Source organism: Phalaenopsis equestris, unplaced genomic scaffold, assembly GCF_001263595.1.
Source record: "Phalaenopsis equestris unplaced genomic scaffold, ASM126359v1 Scaffold233067, whole genome shotgun sequence".
Classification (NCBI taxonomy): domain Eukaryota; kingdom Viridiplantae; phylum Streptophyta; class Magnoliopsida; order Asparagales; family Orchidaceae; genus Phalaenopsis; species Phalaenopsis equestris.
In genome coordinates, this window is record NW_018251021.1 from 92,280 (window position 1) to 114,006 (window position 21,727).

Genomic DNA, 21,727 nt, shown 5'->3' on the forward strand with positions numbered 1-21,727 from the left:
TGAAGGAACTATCGTGAAATCCATAATTTCTACAAAATATTAACCAAACATGCATCATATCTGAAATTGTTGAAAGATGTAATTTAATGTGCTAGGAGCTTTCATAGGATGATAATTTGTTATAGATGCATGCCACAAGAAAAGTTGAAACACATAAGGGACTTATTTCAGAGAAAATTGGTTAAGATGTACTGACCTAATTAGAAATTTGATAAAAGAAACAATTCAGCACTAACTAAAATCGAATTCAGGCCCTGTTATCCTACCCACTTCAGTACAAACAGATCCAGAAAACTAGAACATCACAGCATAATTGCAAGCTGTTACTAGAAAAATCCCCCTATAGGGCCCAATTATACATGAATATGTACAACAACAATGAAACAAAGAAATTTCAGAGAATGTATTAATCCAGAAACATCCCCCAAGCCTCTATCGAAATTTCACTTTTTTGGCAAAAAACAGAAATTTCACAAGCAGCAAATAAAAAGATATTCAAGAACTCCCACAAGCATAGAACTCATGACATCCTGTCCTATCAACAGAGCTTCCAGATATAAAAGAGGAAAACCAAATAAAATACAAATCACTGACAATTGCAACCGACGCAACCTCATTTCCTTCGAAACACATAGCAAATGAAAAAAGAAACGTCATACAATTTATGCTCAAAATACCATAACAACCCTCAACAGAAAATGCAAAAAAAAATGAAGAACCTGGAAAGAGGAAGGAAATACTCAGACTCCAACAACCGAAGTGAGGGAGAAGAGATGCAAACATGTCAGTCGGACGTGACCAAGAGAATAAAATGAAAAAAAAAATGGGAAGGGATAAGAAGCCACCAACAGAAGAGAATAAAGAAATGAGTGGAGATCGTAAGCCTAGTGAATGCCCTAAGGGCTCTAAGGGTAAAAACATTATGAAGATGCGGTGAAGTACGTGGACCCCAACAATAATTATGCAATCTCAAAGCTTTGTTTTGAGAACACTGTGATTCAGAAATGCATACGAAACGGAGCACCCATATGAATGTCATGGTGCGGTTCAACCATAAAGCAAAGGAAAAGTGGACCCAAGTGCACCCTAGGTCATGGACTATTAGTCCCTCCATAATGGACTAAGACAAACCCATGTAAAGAATAATAGAACCAAAAACTCAATCCCGATTCATAAGACCTCATGGTAATAAAAGAGAGGTCAACACCCACTACATCAAATCTTAATAAGAAATGTGTTGAATGATCATGTTCATCATATTATCATAAATACTATGATTGATCTTCTCAACCTGCTTATTATGATGATTGATAATAATCAAAATCATAATGCATAATAATTGATCTCCTTGATCTGAGCATTATAATGATCAATCAACAAGATACTCATATTACACACAATCTCAAAATAGAAGCATTATGTATTATAAATAGTGATCCCCACCATTCCACCATTGATATAAGCAACTTATATTCCAAATTGTATTGTTGATGTTTAAGTAAATCAATCACAATATAATAGAAAGCAACAAGTGCTTCTACAAAACAAAGGATTGAAGTTCCAAAGCAGCAAATCTTGCTAAAAATGTAGGTTAATAAATCAATAGATTCAAAGGATTATTCAGAGAATTGGATAAAATCGATTGAAGATTTATAAAGATAAAACCCTTGTTTTGCATATCAATATGTTCGGATATATTATGATGATGATGACCACGACGAACCTACAATTAACATTGATCTAGAGCTAAAATAGAAAACTATAAAAACTGGTAAATAATGCTCCTAAGTCTATGAAGCCTTCTATAATTGCTGCTTCTCTCGAACAATTAATGAAAGAGATACATACCATTTTTAGTCTCTTATATTGTTTCCCACTAAATCAATTGACTATCTTTGTACCAATTCCACCATAAAACTAACATAAAAAAGCTCACTATACTATTGCATAATGTATGACTTTGTTCAGAATTTTCACATGCTATTCAAATGGTCATAAAGGAGCTCCTTAGTTCTCTATATTATTGTTTGCTTCTTCATTCATACGGACAAACTTCATATTATCACCACTACCATAGCCATAATGTTTTGAGATTCTTATCCATGTTACTGCTCAAATTCACAGTGTGCTAACATATAGCTTCAAAGCCTCCACCTTCCACAATTTTTTCAATCGCTAACAATACCACTGTTTCCTCATGATGGATGCCGGCACTTTCACAGTTCTAGACTGCAGTACTTGTGCATGTACCAATTCTACAATAATCATAATGATGGCCATCACCTTCCAACTCTTCCAGGGAGTATTTCCTTTGGCCAAAATAGATGATATAAGACAATCAAGGTTGGTAGATTCTTTTCCGTGTTGGATATTAGACACATATCCATTTAAAACTTACCGCTGTTTTAGCTATTTAAATTTTCAAAAAGAATGCATTAATACTTGGTTGTTTAGTTTGATTTAATTTAGTATTAATGGCTTTATTCTATATGCAGGATCTCAAAGTGTATACGAAGGGTATGCATTAGTTATAAACTCTTATACTTTCTTAGGGATGAATCAATGCAGTAATCATTAAAACTTGCATTGTGCATCTAAAACTACATACAACTGGTATGAATTCATCATGCACAAAATTTGGTCAGCATACCCTCATCAAAATCTGATAAAAACCAAAAAATTTAGCATGTTGACGAAATCAATCACTCCACGTACCTTTCGGCATCCACCAAGCCTCTTCCTCACGATTTGTCCAAGGCGAAGCTAAAAATGAGAAAATAGAATAAATCAATAGATAAAGCAGAAGAATTGTAGCAACTTCTGCCGAACAAAAAAAAAAATTGATGTAGCAACCGTCATGCTACCTCGTTAGGAGAGCCGTTCTCTTGAATCACATCCGAATCCCTCAAATTCGGCACAGTAGAAGTATCCTCATCCACGGCAGCAACTCCGCTGGACACGCTGCCGTTCTCCGATGGCAAAGCACTGCGTTTAGGAGAGCGCCGCCGCTCCCGGCCCGGAGGGGTCCTCAAAAACTTCCATGTGAACACTACGGCGATCGCAAGCCCCGCGATAGCTCCCAACGAGCCGGCGTTCTGTGAAACAGGTTGGGGAGGTGTAAGGGGCACATCCTAGAAAGTTAGCAAGATCGATGAGGCCGGATAGGGAGGATTACCTTGTGATTGAGGAGAAGGACGACGACGTCTGAAACTTTGCGATTGAGGTTCCTGGCCAGCCGACGAACGAGGCTGATGGCGTCATCGGCGACACGATCGAACATCTAGCCCACCGCCTGTAACCCTAGAAGAGGTTGGGTGTTTTAGGAGCTCTGCCGTTCTCCACGGAGTTTGTGAAATCAGACTTGCATGCCTAGCAGGGATTTCGAAAATTCGAAGATTATGTTTTATTTGTGTTTTATTTTGTTAGATATTTGTGTGATGTATTTATATTATTATGAGTAGTTATAATTTATTTTTGTGATTCTAATTGTGATAATTATGTTGTCTAGTATATTTAGTTAGTCTGTGTTAAACTTAATCCTGAAATTATGAAGTTTTAGAATATTATTAACTCTTACTTAAAAATTTCATGTTTAAAATTTTTAATTCTTCTGGTATTTTCTTTATGTTGTAGTTGTAAATTTATGTTAGTGTGTTTGTTTGTTTTTATGTTATCATTCACTGCATAGAAGCCTAATGAATATCTATATATTAAAGAAAAATTAAAATTTGATCAATTATTTTTTACTCATGTTTTTAATTTTTGTACTTGTATGTTTAGGATGTAAAATTTCTATAAGCAAGTTATTTTTACTTTTCATTCATGCCTATATAAATATGGTGCTAAAATGTTTATCTTATTAAGAATTTAAGTTTGCGGGTGAAAATTTTTCTAAAACTTAAAATTTATTTGTTCTCAAGTGTACTACAAAAAAATTTGATTTTAATTTGAAAAAAAAAATAATTATGTATATGAAGTTATATTATGAAAGTAAAATTTTGAATATATAAATGAGTAAGAGACTTTAGTTGAAAACTATAGTAATGAAGAAAAACTTAAAGTTAAAAATTTTTAGTGTAGAAATGATAAATATTGTGTAACTATCTTTAGTAGGAGATATTGTATTTTTGAAAAATTTAGAAGGGTTAGACTTTTATTTTCAATGCTTAAATTTCTTTTATTAAAAATAATTTTCAAAATTATTATTATATTTTTAAATAAAAGATTTATATCGTAACTTTGCTTTAGAAAAGGAGGAGTGAAATTCAAAATCATTAAAAGTCTATCCAAATATAGTAATCCTCACCTGAAAAATAAAAAGTAAAAGAAAAAAAAAAGAGAAAAAGAAAAAGGAAAGAAAAATAAAAATAAAAAGAAAAATAAAATTGAAAAAGGGAGTAGAAGCTTCAGGATTAGTTCTTATTAAAAAACTTGGTTCCACATCTAATCTTTTTTAAAGTATAAGACTTGAGAAACTCTTAAGCTTAAGGTTATAATTAAGTAAGTATAATTATTCTTAATAAAAATTTTTAAGTAGAGAAGATAGAATGTCTATACTTTATATTTGGAAAATTTACAATGTTTTTGAATTAGATAGAAACTAATAGTTTTAGACTTCTTTACATTAAGAATTTCTAAACTCTAAGTTGGTCTCATGCACTAATATTTTTTTTCAAAATTATACTGCTATATTTCGAAATCAAAATTTTAGAATATCCTAAAGAAACTCATTTACATAATCTACTTATTTTTGTTTTGAAAGATTTAAGTGTTACTTGAGGACAAGTAACATTTTAAGTTTGGGGGATTTTGATACACCTAAATATATAGTCTTTATGTACGTATTTTTATACTTATTTTTTAGATATTGCTCTTTAATGAAAGGTATTTGTGTTTTTCTTTCAGGTACAATCAAATGGATGAAAAATGAAGAAAGAAGTCAAAAGTATCAAATTTGGAGCAAAAATGAAGAAGTTGTGCAAAAGAATTGTGGTGCCTAAGCCCTCAGAAATGGTGCTTACACACCAATAAAATCGAGAAGTTCGCGTCTAAGCGCCAAGTACATTGCGCTCAAGCGCCAAAAGTAGTTTCTTGATGATTCAACGAATTTGGACAAATTTTTTAAGAGGAGTTTGAAGCAACTCTGGGTGAAAGAGTGGAAAATAGTTAAGGTACACGAAAATACATTCAATTGGTTTTTGAAATAAAGCAACTCTTAAAAGATTCATGAATGTGGACACATTTTGAAGAGACACCAAGACACCTTTTAGGAAATTATAAAAGAAGGACCTGGATTGGATTGAAGAGACTTCTTCCAGCCTTCCTTGCAGAGCACTAAAGAGACTCCTACACGCCCCCCATAGCCATGCCACTAACACTTCTCTCATAGATTAATAGGATATTTTATTGGAGAGAAGAGAGGAGTTGTAGTGTGTGAGTAGAGAGTATTGTAAGGGAAAGGAAGAGAAAAGATTCAAAGGAACTTCAAAACTTTGGTGGAGAGGATTTGAGATAAGTTTTTATCTTTGTGACTACATTTAGTTTTAATTTAGATTTCTTATTTATTTACATGATTTCTACTTTCAAACTTAAGTGTGGTTGTGTTTTCTCCATAAATTTTGAGTAGTTTTCTTTATCTTTTTTCTTAAAACGATAAGTGGTTAAGTATTGGATGGAAGTTGTGTGAAGTATTAATCTTTAATGTTGCAATAAGTTGTGATGATTTTAAACCTTGCACTTCATTTACTTCTTGATTTACCCAATTAAGATGTTAATATAATTTGTGAGAATGTGTATGATCTGAGATGGCATTGCCTCAGTCAACTAATGGTAAGAAATACATGAGATTGTATGGATGAGAATGCGATTCATATGATTGAGTGCAAATAAATAAGGAAATAAACTTTAAAGGGTGTAGAATTAGAAGACTTTAGAGTGACAGGCTAAAACCCCCAATTTGGTTTATAGTTTTAGGTTTTGATACGAGATGTAAGCCCACAGGTGGAGAGAAAAGATAGAACTCTAGAGTGAGAGCTAGTATCTTCCCTACCTAACTCGTCTTCATAACTATTTAAATTTTAAATTAGTCAATATTCTTTATAGCATCTCTAGTAAGAGTAATGAATATTATTGCTCATATTTGACACAACACAATTTGAATGCTTCCATAATAGAATTCCTATATTTGTTAATGATTCATGATAAGGAAAAAGATATTTTATTTATATTACCTTCATTTTTCTTTACTTTTAATTATAAAAAATTACAAAAAGAATCGAACTTTCATTCATATTATAGCATCTATAGTTTGAGTAAGAATATTTTGCAAAGTAAAATTTGTTATCTAATTTCTTTTAATTTTAGTTGCATATTGTATTTTTTCCTTGTGGGTTCGATATTCGGGGCTTAATAAAAAAGTCGTATATTACTTGATAACGATACATATATTTGTGTAGTATCCCATAATTAAATATAATAATTGCATTCTTATTTGCTTTGAAGTCAAGCATTTGCCTAATTATTGCTGGTAATCAAGTTTTTGACACCGTTGTAAAGTAAGAATTATAAGTAAGAAAAATTAAGAACATAACTGCATACATCGTATTGTCATATAAAATCGGGATCATCAGCCCGACGTAATCAGTTCTTATTCTGGTTGACCCAACAAAATAAGATCATTTAATTTAAGTTGATCCCCTAAAAAATAGAGTTTCAGTCTGTGACCATTCGCCTTGAATATTTTCTCAATTTTAGGATATTTGATATCGACGGCTCCATAGGGATACACTTTTATCACAATAAATGGGCTCATCCAAATATACTTATGTTTTTCTAAAAATAATCTTAATATTGCATTATATAGAAAAACTTGTTACCTTGGCTTAAAACTTTTAGTAAGAATCCTCTGATCATGCCACACTTTCATCTTTTCTGTATAAATCTTAGCACTCTCATAAGATTTATTTCTTATTTCTTCAAGCTCATTTAATTGTAATAGATTTTTCTCACCAACATCTTTTAAATTATAATTGACTTCCTTAATAGCCCAATATGCTTTATGCTCAAGTTCAGCTGGTAAATGACAAGTTTTCTCAAACATTAGCCTATATGGAAACATTCCTATAGGAGCTCTATATGCAGTCTTATAACCCCACAAAGTATAATCAAGTTTGACTCACCAATCTATTTTTTTTTGTATTCACAATTTTTTCCAAAATTCTTTTAATTTCACGATTAGATAATTCAGCCAAACCACTTGTCTAAAGATGATAAACAGTAGTCATTCAATGGTTGATATGTTCTTTCTTTACTAATTTCTACATTATTGCATTTATAAAATGACTTTTCCCTGTCAATTATGATCACTCTCGACATCTCAAATCCATAAAATATGTTCGTTCTTAAAAACTTTACAACACTTTGAGCATCACATCGAGGTAAAATAACAATCAATTTGGATACATATACTACTTCAATTTGGATACATAGACTACTTCTAACAATATATATAAATTTCTGAAAGATGGTATAAATAGTCCAATGAAATATAATTCCCAGACATCAAATATCTCGACTTCCAACATATAATTGAGGACTTCCGACATATAATTGAGGGGCGATACACCAAAATAATGTGTTATTTTAATTATATATTTTATGCTTATTTTTTGTGATATTGCACTTGAAAGAAGGGTATTTTCATGTTTTTATTGCAGGTATATCAATTTTAGGAATTTGAAGCAAAAGAAGCAAAAAAAAGAAAGAAATTTGGAGCCAAAATAGAGAATTTTGTGATTCTGGCACCAAATTGGCGCCTGAAATGCCATTTTTTAGAGAGTTGGCGTCTGAAGCGCCAGAACTAGTGCCTGAAGTGCCATTATACAGAGAAATGGTGCCTAAAACGCTAGAATCGGCCTGAAGCGTTAGAAGCGCCAGAGCCCAAAACAGCGTGGACTTAAGTAACATGGAGCTTGAAGCATCAGTGACGATACTTGATGAATTAAGGCAATTCAGGATAAATTTTTAGTAGATTTTGAAGGCTTTAAATGTTTCAAATGCCCCATAGAGTGATTCAATGCATCTAAGCACTTTGGAAGGTTCTCTAATGAAGGGATATGTCACTTGAATGAATGGACATGTCTTTTGGGATTCAAAAGGTGTGGCTTTTGGAGAGAATTTGGGGGGGGGGGGAATTTTGAATTCTTTTTTGAAGTTTTGAGAGAAGGAAACCCCGAATTAAAAAGAGAGGGAGTCACGGGCTGAAGAGAGGTTTGGTGGCAAGAGAAGAGGGAGAGACGTGAGAGAGAGAGAGAGAAGAACTTAAAAATTTTCTTCTAAGGCTGTAAGAGGAGAGGGAAAGTCAGAGATTTCTTCTTCATTATATTTCCAAGAAAGAATTGAGAGTACTTGTAAAAATGGAAATTGTTTAAAAGAACTTCTAGGGATTTGCTTGTGAAAGAGTGGTTTTCTATTTTTTTTGTTTTGTAAACTTATTTTTATTTATGAAATCCATATTTTGTCGTATCCTTCTCATGAACTCTAAGTAGTCTTATTTATTCTTCTCCCGACTTTGAGACATGGTTTTGCGAAGAATTGATTTTGTGTTATAAGGTTTTAAATGTCAATAGTTTGTGATGATTTGAACTCCGATCTTTATTTACTTTTTGATCTGGCCAATTGAAATATTAAAATATGTCGAGAAACATAAGATCCGAAAGGACTATGATTTCTACAAAATGGTAAGAGTCATATTCAATTCCATGGGTGAGAATGTAATCTATGGGGTTGAGTGTAAATAAATAAAGAAATATACTTTGTGGTTGTAGAATTGGAGACTTTATGGTGACAGATTAAAATCTCTAATTTGGTTGTGTTAATTAGAAACTAATGTGAGATTATAGCTCTCAGGTGAGGGAGAAGTGAGAGCTCTGGAGTGAAGGGAATGATGCTTTCTTATATTTAAACTCACCATCACAGAAACTTTGTTTAGTTTTTATAAGTTTACCTTTAAAGTTTAGCAAAAAGTTTAGTTAACTTAGTTCTTTCAATTGCATGTTATTTAGCATACACTTAATTACTTTAAACGTAAATTTTGTACTTAAGTTTTGTAGTTTGAATTTTGTGTTTTACATTGTAGTTATCATAATTCCAAACTTCCCTGTGGGATCGATACTTAGGACTCCATTAGAGCCCTTTATTACTTGAGCGATAGGTATACTTGCGTTATTATTACGAGTTTAGTAGTTTAAAGATTTTAAAAGATAAAATTATTTTTACCAAAGTTATTTTTATTGGGATTGAATTGCATATTTATTATTAGTGTTACAGTGTTTGTTTACAGTGTATGTTTTGTAATATTGACAAATATTTACAAAAGCAACACACAACAAACTCCCGCATCAAGGGGTATCTCCTTTCTTCTTGATATATTGCCTGCACGTTGCATCATCAATCACAAGTTTTGATATAAGCATTAACATCTCTAAAGATTTGTAAGCCAATAAAATTCAGGTTTGTAAAATTTTTTATGTTGTTTTATCAATACCAAAATGTCCCCCAAAATCAAAATTATGACATTTTGGGATAAATTCATAAGTTTCTTTTAAAGGCACACATCTTTGAATAATTAGATCCTTTCTTTATTTATATAAAAATGGATCATCACAAAAATAAATCTTAGTTTCACATAAAAGTTTCCTCTTCTGTTGGTATGTTAGACCATATGGTATAATATCACTAATAATAAAATTCACAATATCGGCATACCATGGAGCACACCACTCATTAATAGTGAACAATTTTTCATCTATAAATGTTCATTAATTTTTTTTCAAAATAGAATGATTTTTCTAATTCAAGTCTGGACAGATGATCAACAATTTGATTATCAACTCACTTCCTATCTATTATTTCGAAGTCAAATTCTTGCATAAGAAGAATCCATCTTATCAGTCAAGATTTTGCATCATTCTTTTTTATTAAATATTTAATAGCGGAATGATCTGTATGCACAACACATTTTTTCCAATTAAATATGATATGAATTTATCAAAAGTGTCTACTATTGCTAATAACCCTTTCTCAGTTGTAGTATAATTAATTTGAGTTTCATTAAGAGTTCTACTAGCATAGTAAATTACTTTAAAAATCTTTTCATGTTTTTGTCTTAAAATAGCTCCGTCTTAAAATAGCTCAAAATAGCTCCAATAACATAATCGCTTGCATCACACATTAATTCAAAAGATTTTCCCAATTTAGTGAAACAATAATTGGTGTAGTGACTAATTTTTCTTTTAATAGCTCAAAGGTTTTTAGGCACTCCTGATAAAAATTAAAAATTACATCTTTTTTAAGTGAATGACATATAGACTTAGCAATTTTGAGAAGTCCTTAATATGCCACTTGTAGAATCCAGCATGTCCTAAAAAACTCCTCATTTCCCTCACATTTTTTGGGTGAGGTAAATTAGCAATCACTTGAATTTTTGCAAGATTTACTTCTATACCATTTTCTCATAATTAATGTCTTAAAAGTAATTCTTCATGCCACCATAAATTGTCATTTTTCCTAATTAATGACTAAATTTGTTTCTTCACAACGCTTAAAAACTCTTGATAAATGTTTTAAACATGATTCAAATGAAATTCTAAACACTAAAAAATCATCCATATAAACTTCAATTCCTTTTTTAATTAAATCACAGAAAATAGCCATCATACATCTTTGAAATGCAACAGATGCATTACGTAAACCAAAGTGCATTCTTCTAAAAGCTAATGTACCATAAGGATTAGTAAACGTTGTTTTCTCTTGATCTTCGGGAGTTATTTGTATTTGGTGATAACCGGTATATCCATCCAGAAAACAAAAGTATTTGTGCCCAGCTAGTCTATCCAACATTTGATCTAGAAAGGGTAGTGGAAAATGATTTTTCTTAGTGATGAGATTTAATTTTCTAAGATCAATGCATATTTTCGACCCTGTGACTTATCTTGTTGGTACTAACTCATTATGTTCATTAATAGTCACAGTCACACCTCCTTTCTTAGGAAAACAATGAATTTGAATAATCTATACACTATCCAAAATAGGGTAGATAATTCCAGCATCTAACCACTTTAAAATTTCTTTCTTAATAGTTTCATAACATGATTCATTCTCCTTTGAGGATTAACCCTAGGTTTGTAATTTTCTTCCATAAGAATTTTATGCATACAAATTGAAGGATTAATTCCTTTAATATCAGCAATTATCCATCTAAAAGCTTTCTTATAATTCTTTAAGGTTTTTATAAAACTCTCTTCTTCTTTTAAAGTTAAATTTGAGGAAATTATAACTAGTAATGTTGAAGAAACATCTTAAAAGACATATTTCAAATGTTTATGAAGTAACTTAAATTCAAATTCAAGAGGTTTTTCAATCAATGGACAAAAAGATTTATCTTTTTCTATCATGCCCAAAACTTCAAACTTTTTCGAACATAATTTGAATCTTCCTTATGAGAATCAACAGATTGCTCTAATTCCTCTTCTTGCTCATGTTCCAACTCTTTCGTTTTAAATATCTCTTTATAAGTTAATTTGAAATTGCAGTCACTCGGATATATTATTACATCCATCTTATAACACTCATCTTTTTTACCTTCTGTAAGGTTCTTCGTCGATTTTGAAATATTAAATGTAATTGTTTGATCATTGACGCACATAGTTAATTTCCATTTCTGCACATTTATCATTGATCTTCCCGTGGCTAGGAAATGTCTCCCCAAAATGATAGGTATCTCTTTATCTTCCTCCATATTCATCATAATGAAATCAATAGGAAAGATAAATTGATCCACTTTCACTTAAAAATCTTCTATAACTCCCTTAGGATATGTTATTGAATGATTTGCTAACTGCAAAGTTACAGTATTAGGGGTTATTTTTCCTAATCCTAGTCTTTTAAATATTGATAATGACATAAGGCTAATGTTTGCACCTAAATCACCTAAAGCTTTCCCATAAAATCTATTTTTTATTGCACATGGAATTATGAAGCTACCAGGATCTTTGAGGTTTTGAGGAAGCTTTTTATGAATTATAGCGTTGCACTCTTCACTAAGTGCAACAGTCTCATTATGTTCAAACATCCTTTTTCTATTAAGAATATCTTTCATAAATTTCACATAACTTAAATTTTTTTCTAAGGCTTCAGTAAATGGAATATTAATCCTAAGATTTTTAAATATTTTTATAAATTTTGAAAAGTTTTTATCCAATTTTTGTTGATGAAGTCTCCGAGAAAATGAAGGTGGTGGTTCAAACATAAAAATTAGGTAAGGTAACTAAGGAGAGTGTCATTCTAAATTATTGTATTCAAACTGGCAAACCTATTGATGTTGGAGCTATTATTGTGAAATCGATTTTGGGTTAGATTGTTAATAGATCTGCAACTGGACTTGGACTTTCATCTACTAGTTTTTTACTTTGCAGTCAATCGCAAGTACCTTATGAAAGTTTGAAAAAAGTGCTTCTTCCTTGGAAGTCGATGGATTTTTAAGTCTATTGTAGTTGTATTGGAATAAGAGATGAAAATGATATGAATGTGTTGATGGATCAAGAATCTTAGAATTCATCACCTGTTCAACCCTACTACAACTCGAGTGCACTTTTGAAGAAGATCAAGAAGATTGAAAAAATGTGCAGAATCTCATGCATGTGACTGGGAATATTACTGAAATGTTGGATCATCTGGATTGGAGACTAAAGGAACATTGTGAACATACTGGGCGTATTGAAGATGGTTTGGTACGTATGTTCAACAAACATTCTTGGATTGAGGAGGAAAATTTAACTAATGAATTTCCATTTCGACCCTTCTACAACTTGTATTTGCACTACCAATCTATGGGAGATATCTAGGAGGATGATAGTGAAGAAGATGTTTGAACATAATTTATGCACGAAACTTTTGTTTAGTATTATTTGTTTTAGTTATTTTGTGTGTGTAATTGCATTTCCTTTCTATTTTTGAACATTATCTATGTTTATGTTTTGAATATTGATGTTTAGATTTTAGTGTTAGGATGTTGGCTTACTTTAGAACACTGAGTTTGATGTTTGTTGGCTTGAAAAGTGTTAGTTTGTAATAGAACATGTTTTATATATAAATGTGAGTTTTATGTTGTCTGTGAAATTTTGATGTTAGTGCGATGTTTAATTATGCTTAGAAATTTTTATATGAGTTAAATAGAGGTTGACGTAAAGCAGTACGGAACAGGTTTCCACAAAAATTGAAATGTAGTGAATTTAAGCTCTAACGCATGATACGCCAGATTGGTGCATGATGCATCAGATTCGAGCATGATGCACCAATTTACAGAGCCTTGGCTCATGATGTGATGCGCCAATCGGTCCGAACACGCCAGATAGCCTAGAAAACCACAAATTTGCACATACATACTCCATTTTTGCTGCTTAAGTTATCTCCTACTTCAAGACTTTTGTCTAGGGCATCACAGTGTGGGCTCAAGAGAAGGATTTGGAGGCTAAAAACCATAGATTTCATCTTCACTTAGTAAGAGCTTCACTTTAACTTAGAAAATTTTTAATTTCATCATGTATTTGGGAGATTTGAAATTTACGATTTTTGATGAAAAAGTTGGAAGAAAACTCATGGTGAAAAGTTTCTTACTAAATAATTTTTCTTAAGGAGTTAGATTTTTAATTTAGCGATTTATTTGAAATTATTTGGATTTTCATAGAATTTCAAATGGCTCCTCGAGTTAAGAGAGGAAGGTCATCCGAAGATTTTTAGTTTCAAAGCCCAACACAGTTACAATACTCAAATGGAGATAAGAAGAATGATCCAAGAATGAGCATTTGCAAACCCAGGTAACGAGATCGAGGGACTGATTCTCAGTAGAAATTAGGAAAGATTCTACTACTTCATTGTCGTAGCAATTTTCTCGATGGTTCGGGAGTTTTATGCAAACCTGAGGTTCACTAATGAAGATCGCATCCTAGTTAGAGTTACCAACAAGTTGAATTTACTGTTGATCGGATAATACTTTTTATGGGCTTAGAGGTGTATTTTTTGATGAGTACACTGCATTCATGATAATTGATTCATCATTGGATGAAGTGATTGCATTTTTGACTGATGGAAGAGGGGAGTGGAAGATTAAGAATAACAAGATGGTTAACTTCCCTACTTCCATGTTGACTATTCAATCAAAAGTGCGGCACCATTTCATTTCTGCCAGACAATTGCCAACAAATCATTTGTCTGATGTTACAAAAGATAGAGTTGTACTAAACTATTACATTCAAAATATGAAAGCAATAGATATTGGTGAACTTATAGTTCAGCATGCTCGAAGTATAATAGTAGTTCTACTGCTAGTGGTTTGGGATATCTTGCTCTGATTTTTAATCTACGTGAACAATCAAGAGTAGAATCCCAAGAAATGAAGAAAGATTATAATGACATAATCTGATTAAGAGGCATATGATTCAGAGAGTGGAATCATTTTTTGAATCTAGAGGTTGAAAAAGAGATAGACCCTCTACATCTGTTGCAGGGGCTTCTACTTCTCGATCTGCATCTCTTGAAAGTATTATGGGCTAACTGATGATTCAACAAATGGACATAATTAGTATTCAAACTCAGCTGAGAGAGATAAAAGCAAGAAAATCTTATAATGATGAATATCAGAAGAGGAGAGTGCAACATGATATTGATTTTGAAAATGCTATGGTAAGATATCTTAGTGGTGAACCTAATGTTGACTTTCCTACTTGCCTCAGTTTCACTCCTTATGCTCCTGTTCATGATGATGATGATGATGATGAAAAAGAAGAAGAAAAAGAAGATTTTGATGATGATGATGAAGGAGATGAGAATTGATTTTTATGAGTTTAGTGAGTTTTGATGTTTATTTGTTATTTGTGAGTATATTGTGATGTACTTTTATTTGGAACCTGTTGTAGTACAAACTTTTATGTTGTGTTGTGAACTGAATCTGTAATAGTAAATGTAAACTTTCCCTTTTTCTATATTCTTAGTATTTTCAGTTTAGTTTTTCACTTTTTATATTTCTGTTTTTAATTCTCAGCAAGTTCTTTAGAGTATATTATGATTTATTTAATGCTTTAAAGATTGTACGTGTTTTACAGTTAGCACCTGAAGTATACATAGTCTAGTTTCATAGTTAGAAATCCTCTACGGGTCAGTTTTTATTTTTATGTATTTACTGTTTTCTTTCACCAATTAAATTTTGTACTAAAAATATTTATAAAATTTAAAATCTTAAGTTTGGGGGAAACAGATAAAAATTAAAAATTACATCTTTTTTAAGTGAATGACATATAGACTTAGCAATTTTGAGAAGTCCTTAATATGCCACTTGTAGAATCCAGCATGTCCTAAAAAACTCCTCATTTCCCTCACATTTTTTGGGTGAGGTAAATTAGCAATCACTTGAATTTTTGCAAGATTTACTTCTATACCATTTTCTCATAATTAATGTCTTAAAAGTAATTCTTCATGCCACCATAAATTGTCATTTTTCCTAATTAATGACTAAATTTGTTTCTTCACAACGCTTAAAAACTCTTGATAAATGTTTTAAACATGATTCAAATGAAATTCTAAACACTAAAAAATCATCCATATAAACTTCAATTCCTTTTTTAATTAAATCACAGAAAATAGTCATCATACATCGTTGAAATGTAGCAAAGGACAGATGCATTACGTAAACCAAAGTGCATTCTTCTAAAAGCTAATGTACCATAAGGATTAGTAAACGTTGTTTTCTCTTGATCTTCGGGAGTTATTTGTATTTGGTGATAACCGGTATATCCATCCAGAAAACAAAAGTATTTGTGTCCAGCTAGTCTATCCAACATTTGATCTAGAAAGGGTAGTGGAAAATGATTTTTCTTAGTGATGAGATTTAATTTTCTAAGATCAATGCATATTTTCGACCCTGTGACTTATCTTGTTGGTACTAACTCATTATGTTCATTAATAGTCACAGTCACTCCTCCTTTCTTAGGAAAACAATGAATTTGAATAATCTATACACTATCCAAAATAGGGTAGATAATTCCAGCATCTAACCACTTTAAAATTTCTTTCTTAATAGTTTCATAACATGATTCATTCTCCTTTGAGGATTAACCCTAGGTTTGTAATTTTCTTCCATAAGAATTTTATGCATACAAATTGAAGGATTAATTCCTTTAATATCAGCAATTATCCATCTAAAAGCTTTCTTATAATTCTTTAAGGTTTTTATAAAACTCTCTTCTTCTTTTAAAGTTAAATTTGAGGAAATTATAACTAGTAATGTTGAAGAAACATCTTAAAAGATATATTTCAAATGTTTATGAAGTAACTTAAATTCAAATTCAAGAGGTTTTTCAATCAATGGACAAAAAGATTTATCTTTTTCTATCATGCCCAAAACTTCAAACTTTTTCGAACATAATTTGAATCTTCCTTATGAGAATCAACAGATTGCTCTAATTCCTCTTCTTGCTCATGTTCCAACTCTTTCGTTTTAAATATCTCTTTATAAGTTAATTTGAAATTGCAGTCACTCGGATATATTATTACATCCATCTTATAACACTCATCTTTTTTACCTTCTGTAAGGTTCTTCGTCGATTTTGAAATATTAAATGTAATTGTTTGATCATTGACGCACATAGTTAATTTCCATTTCTGCACATTTATCATTGATCTTCCCGTGGCTAGGAAATGTCTCCCCAAAATGATAGGTATCTCTTTATCTTCCTCCATATTCATCACTCCTTCATATCTCGCACAATGAAATAAACAAGAAAGATAAATTGATCCAATTTCATTAAAACATCTATAACTCTCTCAGAATATGTAATTGAACAATATGCTAATTGTAAAGTTATAGTAGTATGGGTTATTTTTCCTAATCCTAGTCTTTTAAATATTGATAATGACATAAGGCTAATGTTTGCACCTAAATCACCTAAAGCTTTCCCATAAAATCTATTTTTTATTGCACATGGAATTATGAAGCTACCAGGATCTTTGAGGTTTTGAGGAAGCTTTTTCTGAATTATAGCGTTGCACTCTTCACTAAGTGCAACAGTCTCATTATGTTCAAACATCCTTTTTCTATTAAGAATATCTTTCATAAATTTCACATAACTTAAATTTTTTTCTAAGGCTTCAGTAAATGGAATATTAATCCTAAGATTTTTAAATATTTTTATAAATTTTGAAAAGTTTTTATCCAATTTTTGTTGATGAAGTCTCCGAGAAAATGAAGGTGGTGGTTCAAACATGAAAATTAGGTAAGGTAACTAAGGAGAGTGTCATTCTAAATTATTGTATTCAAACTGGCAAACCTATTGATGTTGGAGCTATTATTGTGAAATCGATTTTGGGTTAGATTGTTAATAGATCTGCAACTGGACTTGGACTTTCATCTACTAGTTTTTTACTTTGCAGTCAATCGCAAGTACCTTATGAAAGTTTGAAAAAAGTGCTTCTTCCTTGGAAGTCGATGGATTTTTAAGTCTATTGTAGTTGTATTGGAATAAGAGATGAAAATGATATGAATGTGTTGATGGATCAAGAATCTTAGAATTCATCACCTGTTCAACCCTACTACAACTCGAGTGCACTTTTGAAGAAGATCAAGAAGATTGAAAAAATGTGCAGAATCTCATGCATGTGACTGGGAATATTACTGAAATGTTGGATCATCTGGATTGGAGACTAAAGGAACATTGTGAACATACTGGGCGTATTGAAGATGGTTTGGTACGTATGTTCAACAAACATTCTTGGATTGAGGAGGAAAATTTAACTAATGAATTTCCATTTCGACCCTTCTACAACTTGTATTTGCACTACCAATCTATGGGAGATATCTAGGAGGATGATAGTGAAGAAGATGTTTGAACATAATTTATGCACGAAACTTTTGTTTAGTATTATTTGTTTTAGTTATTTTGTGTGTGTAATTGCATTTCCTTTCTATTTTTGAACATTATCTATGTTTATGTTTTGAATTTTGATGTTTAATTGATGTTTAGATTTTAGTGTTAGGATGTTGGCTTACTTTAGAACACTGAGTTTGATGTTTGTTGGCTTGAAAAATGTTAGTTTGTAATAGCACATGTTTTATATATAAATGTGAGTTTTATGTTGTCTGTGAAATTTTGATGTTAGTGCGATGTTTAATTATGCTTAGAAATGTTTATATGAGTTAAATAGAGGTTGACGTAAAGCAGTACGGAACAGGTTTCCACAAAAATTGAAATGTAGTGAATTTAAGCTCTAACGCATGATACGCCAGATTGGTGCATGATGCATCAGATTCGAGCATGATGCACCAATTTACAGAGCCTTGGCTCATGATGTGATGCGCCAATCGGTCCGAACACGCCAGATAGCCTAGAAAACCACAAATTTGCACATACATACTCCATTTTTGCTGCTTAAGTTATCTCCTACTTCAAGACTTTTGTCTAGGGCATCACAGTGTGGGCTCAAGAGAAGGATTTGGAGGCTAAAAACCATAGATTTCATCTTCACTTAGTAAGAGCTTCACTTTAACTTAGAAAATTTTTAATTTCATCATGTATTTGGGAGATTTGAAATTTACGATTTTTGATGAAAAAGTTGGAAGAAAACTCATGGTGAAAAGTTTCTTACTAAATAATTTTTCTTAAGGAGTTAGATTTTTAATTTAGCGATTTATTTGAAATTATTTGGATTTTCATAGAATTTCAAATGGCTCCTCGAGTTAAGAGAGGAAGGTCATCCGAAGATTTTTAGTTTCAAAGCCCAACACAGTTACAATACTCAAATGGAGATAAGAAGAATGATCCAAGAATGAGCATTTGCAAACCCAGGTAACGAGATCGAGGGACTGATTCTCAGTAGAAATTAGGAAAGATTCTACTACTTCATTGTCGTAGCAATTTTCTCGATGGTTCGGGAGTTTTATGCAAACCTGAGGTTCACTAATGAAGATCGCATCCTAGTTAGAGTTACCAACAAGTTGAATTTACTGTTGATCGGATAATACTTTTTATGGGCTTAGAGGTGTATTTTTTGATGAGTACACTGCATTCATGATAATTGATTCATCATTGGATGAAGTGATTGCATTTTTGACTGATGGAAGAGGGGAGTGGAAGATTAAGAATAACAAGATGGTTAACTTCCCTACTTCCATGTTGACTATTCAATCAAAAGTGCGGCACCATTTCATTTCTGCCAGACAATTGCCAACAAATCATTTGTCTGATGTTACAAAAGATAGAGTTGTACTAAACTATTACATTCAAAATATGAAAGCAATAGATATTGGTGAACTTATAGTTCAGCATGCTCGAAGTATAATAGTAGTTCTACTGCTAGTGGTTTGGGATATCTTGCTCTGATTTTTAATCTATGTGAACAATCAAGAGTAGAATCCCAAGAAATGAAGAAAGATTATAATGACATAATCTGATTAAGAGGCATATGATTCAGAGAGTGGAATCATTTTTTGAATCTAGAGGTTGAAAAAGAGATAGACCCTCTACATCTGTTGCAGGGGCTTCTACTTCTCGATCTGCATCTCTTGAAAGTATTATGGGCTAACTGATGATTCAACAAATGGACATAATTAGTATTCAAACTCAGCTGAGAGAGATAAAAGCAAGAAAATCTTATAATGATGAATATCAGAAGAGGAGAGTGCAACATGATATTGATTTTGAAAATGCTATGGTAAGATATCTTAGTGGTGAACCTAATGTTGACTTTCCTACTTGCCTCAGTTTCACTCCTTATGCTCCTGTTCATGATGATGATGATGATGATGAAAAAGAAGAAGAAAAAAAAGATTTTGATGATGATGATGAAGGAGATGAGAATTGATTTTTATGAGTTTAGTGAGTTTTGATGTTTATTTGTTATTTGTGAGTATATTGTGATGTACTTTTATTTGGAACCTGTTGTAGTAAAACAACTTTTATGTTGTGTTGTGAACTGATTGTGAACTGAATCTGTAATAGTCTGAATCTGTAATAGTAAATGTAAACTTTCCCTTTTTCTATATTCTTAGTATTTTCAGTTTAGTTTTTCACTTTTTATATTTCTGTTTTTAATTCTCAGCAAGTTCTTTAGAGTATATTATGATTTATTTAATGCTTTAAAGATTGTACGTGTTTTACAGTTAGCACCTGAAGTATACATAGTCTAGTTTCATAGTTAGAAATCCTCTACGGGTCAGTTTTTATTTTTATGTATTTACTGTTTTCTTTCACCAATTAAATTTTGTACTAATAATATTTATAAAATCACTTAAAATCTTAAGTTTGGGGGAAACAAAAATTTATTAAATATTTATAAAATTTAAAATCTTAAGTTTGGGGGAAACAAAAATTTATTTTGAAAAGAAGTAAACTAAATTTTATTTGTCCTCAATTACCTACATTTTTAAGAATTAATTTAACATGGTCTGGAATATTAAGATTTAACTTTAATTGACTATACTTTTGTTTCTAAATATTGTGGTATATTTAGGTAAAAAGTTTTTAATAGTGAAGGTCAATTCTAAAGTTAAAGATATTTGGTATAATATGATAAAGACTAAGTTTTTCTATTTAAATTAAAGAAAATTGTATTTTTGAAGTGTTAAGAATTTTAGAGTTTCATGTAAGAAGAAAATAATGAGACTTTATGAAAAATCATAAACTATTATAAATTTATAAAGTGAAGAAAGATATAGAGTTTTAACTTTAAGAAGAGTATAGTGAAGTTCAAAATCATTAAAGACTATCCAAATATAGTAATCCTCACTTGGAAAAAGAAAAAGAAAAGAAATGATTGAAAAGATCCTAAAAGAAAAAAAACAGAAAAGATAAAAGAAAAAGAAAAAGAAAAGAAAAAGAAAAGAGAAATAAGAAGGAGAAGCTTGAGGAGATGCCTAATGAAAAATTGGTTTCACTTGAACCAACTTAAGGAAGAAGCTTCATTACATTTTCTAAACTTATATTGGAATATTAGTAGCATTCCTAATAAAATAAAGTTTTCATGAAGTGTTTTCATGAAGTTCTTTTTCATATGAATGTTCTAAGTGTCCTTAATATGATCAATTACAATTCTTCTTGAAATAAATAGAAATTCAGAAAACTTAAATTTGATTACTAAGTATTCCTAGACTTAGAATTTGAATCTATGTTATTAAAGATTTTTCTTAAATTTGGTTATTGTATTTATTAAACTAAAGCATAGAAGTTATAAGTTAATCTCTATCCTACGTCATATGCTTTTATGTAATAAAAGTGTAACTTGAGGACAAGTAACATTTAAGTTTGGGGGATTTTGATACACCAAAATAATACATTATTTTAAGTACATATTTTATGCTTATTTTTGCTGATATTGCACTTTAAAGAAGGGTATTTTTAAGTTTTTGTTGCAGGTATATCATTTTTAGGCATTTGGAGCAAAAATGGCGAAAAGGACAAAATTTGGAGCCAAAACAAAAAATTTGAGATTCTGGCGCATGATGCGCCAGATCAACGCATGTTGTGCCGTTCAACAGAGAACTAACACATGATGCACCATAAATGACTTTTAGTAAACTTAGGCTATTCAAGACAAATTTTGCATGAATTTTCAAAGGGGCACTTGTTCTACACACCTATTGGACACACCTATTGGAGCACCTATTGGAGCAATTCAATGCATC

At 31.2% G+C, this 21,727-nt stretch overlaps 1 protein-coding gene across 1 annotated transcript in view; it reads right to left on the reverse strand.

Annotated features, from left to right (window-relative positions):
* The window catches only part of LOC110038551 (peroxisome biogenesis protein 22), a 41,762-nt gene extending 38,363 nt beyond the window's left edge, over nt 1-3,399 (reverse strand). The window contains exons 1-3 of the mRNA XM_020743424.1: nt 3,176-3,399; nt 2,865-3,095; nt 2,716-2,763 (exon numbers count right to left, since the gene is read on the reverse strand). Of these exons, the coding sequence (XP_020599083.1) occupies nt 2,716-2,763; nt 2,865-3,095; nt 3,176-3,280 (384 nt within the window). The 5' untranslated portion in view covers nt 3,281-3,399. The remainder of the gene's footprint in view (nt 1-2,715; nt 2,764-2,864; nt 3,096-3,175) is intronic.
* Nucleotides 3,400-21,727: the final 18,328 nt, after the last annotated feature.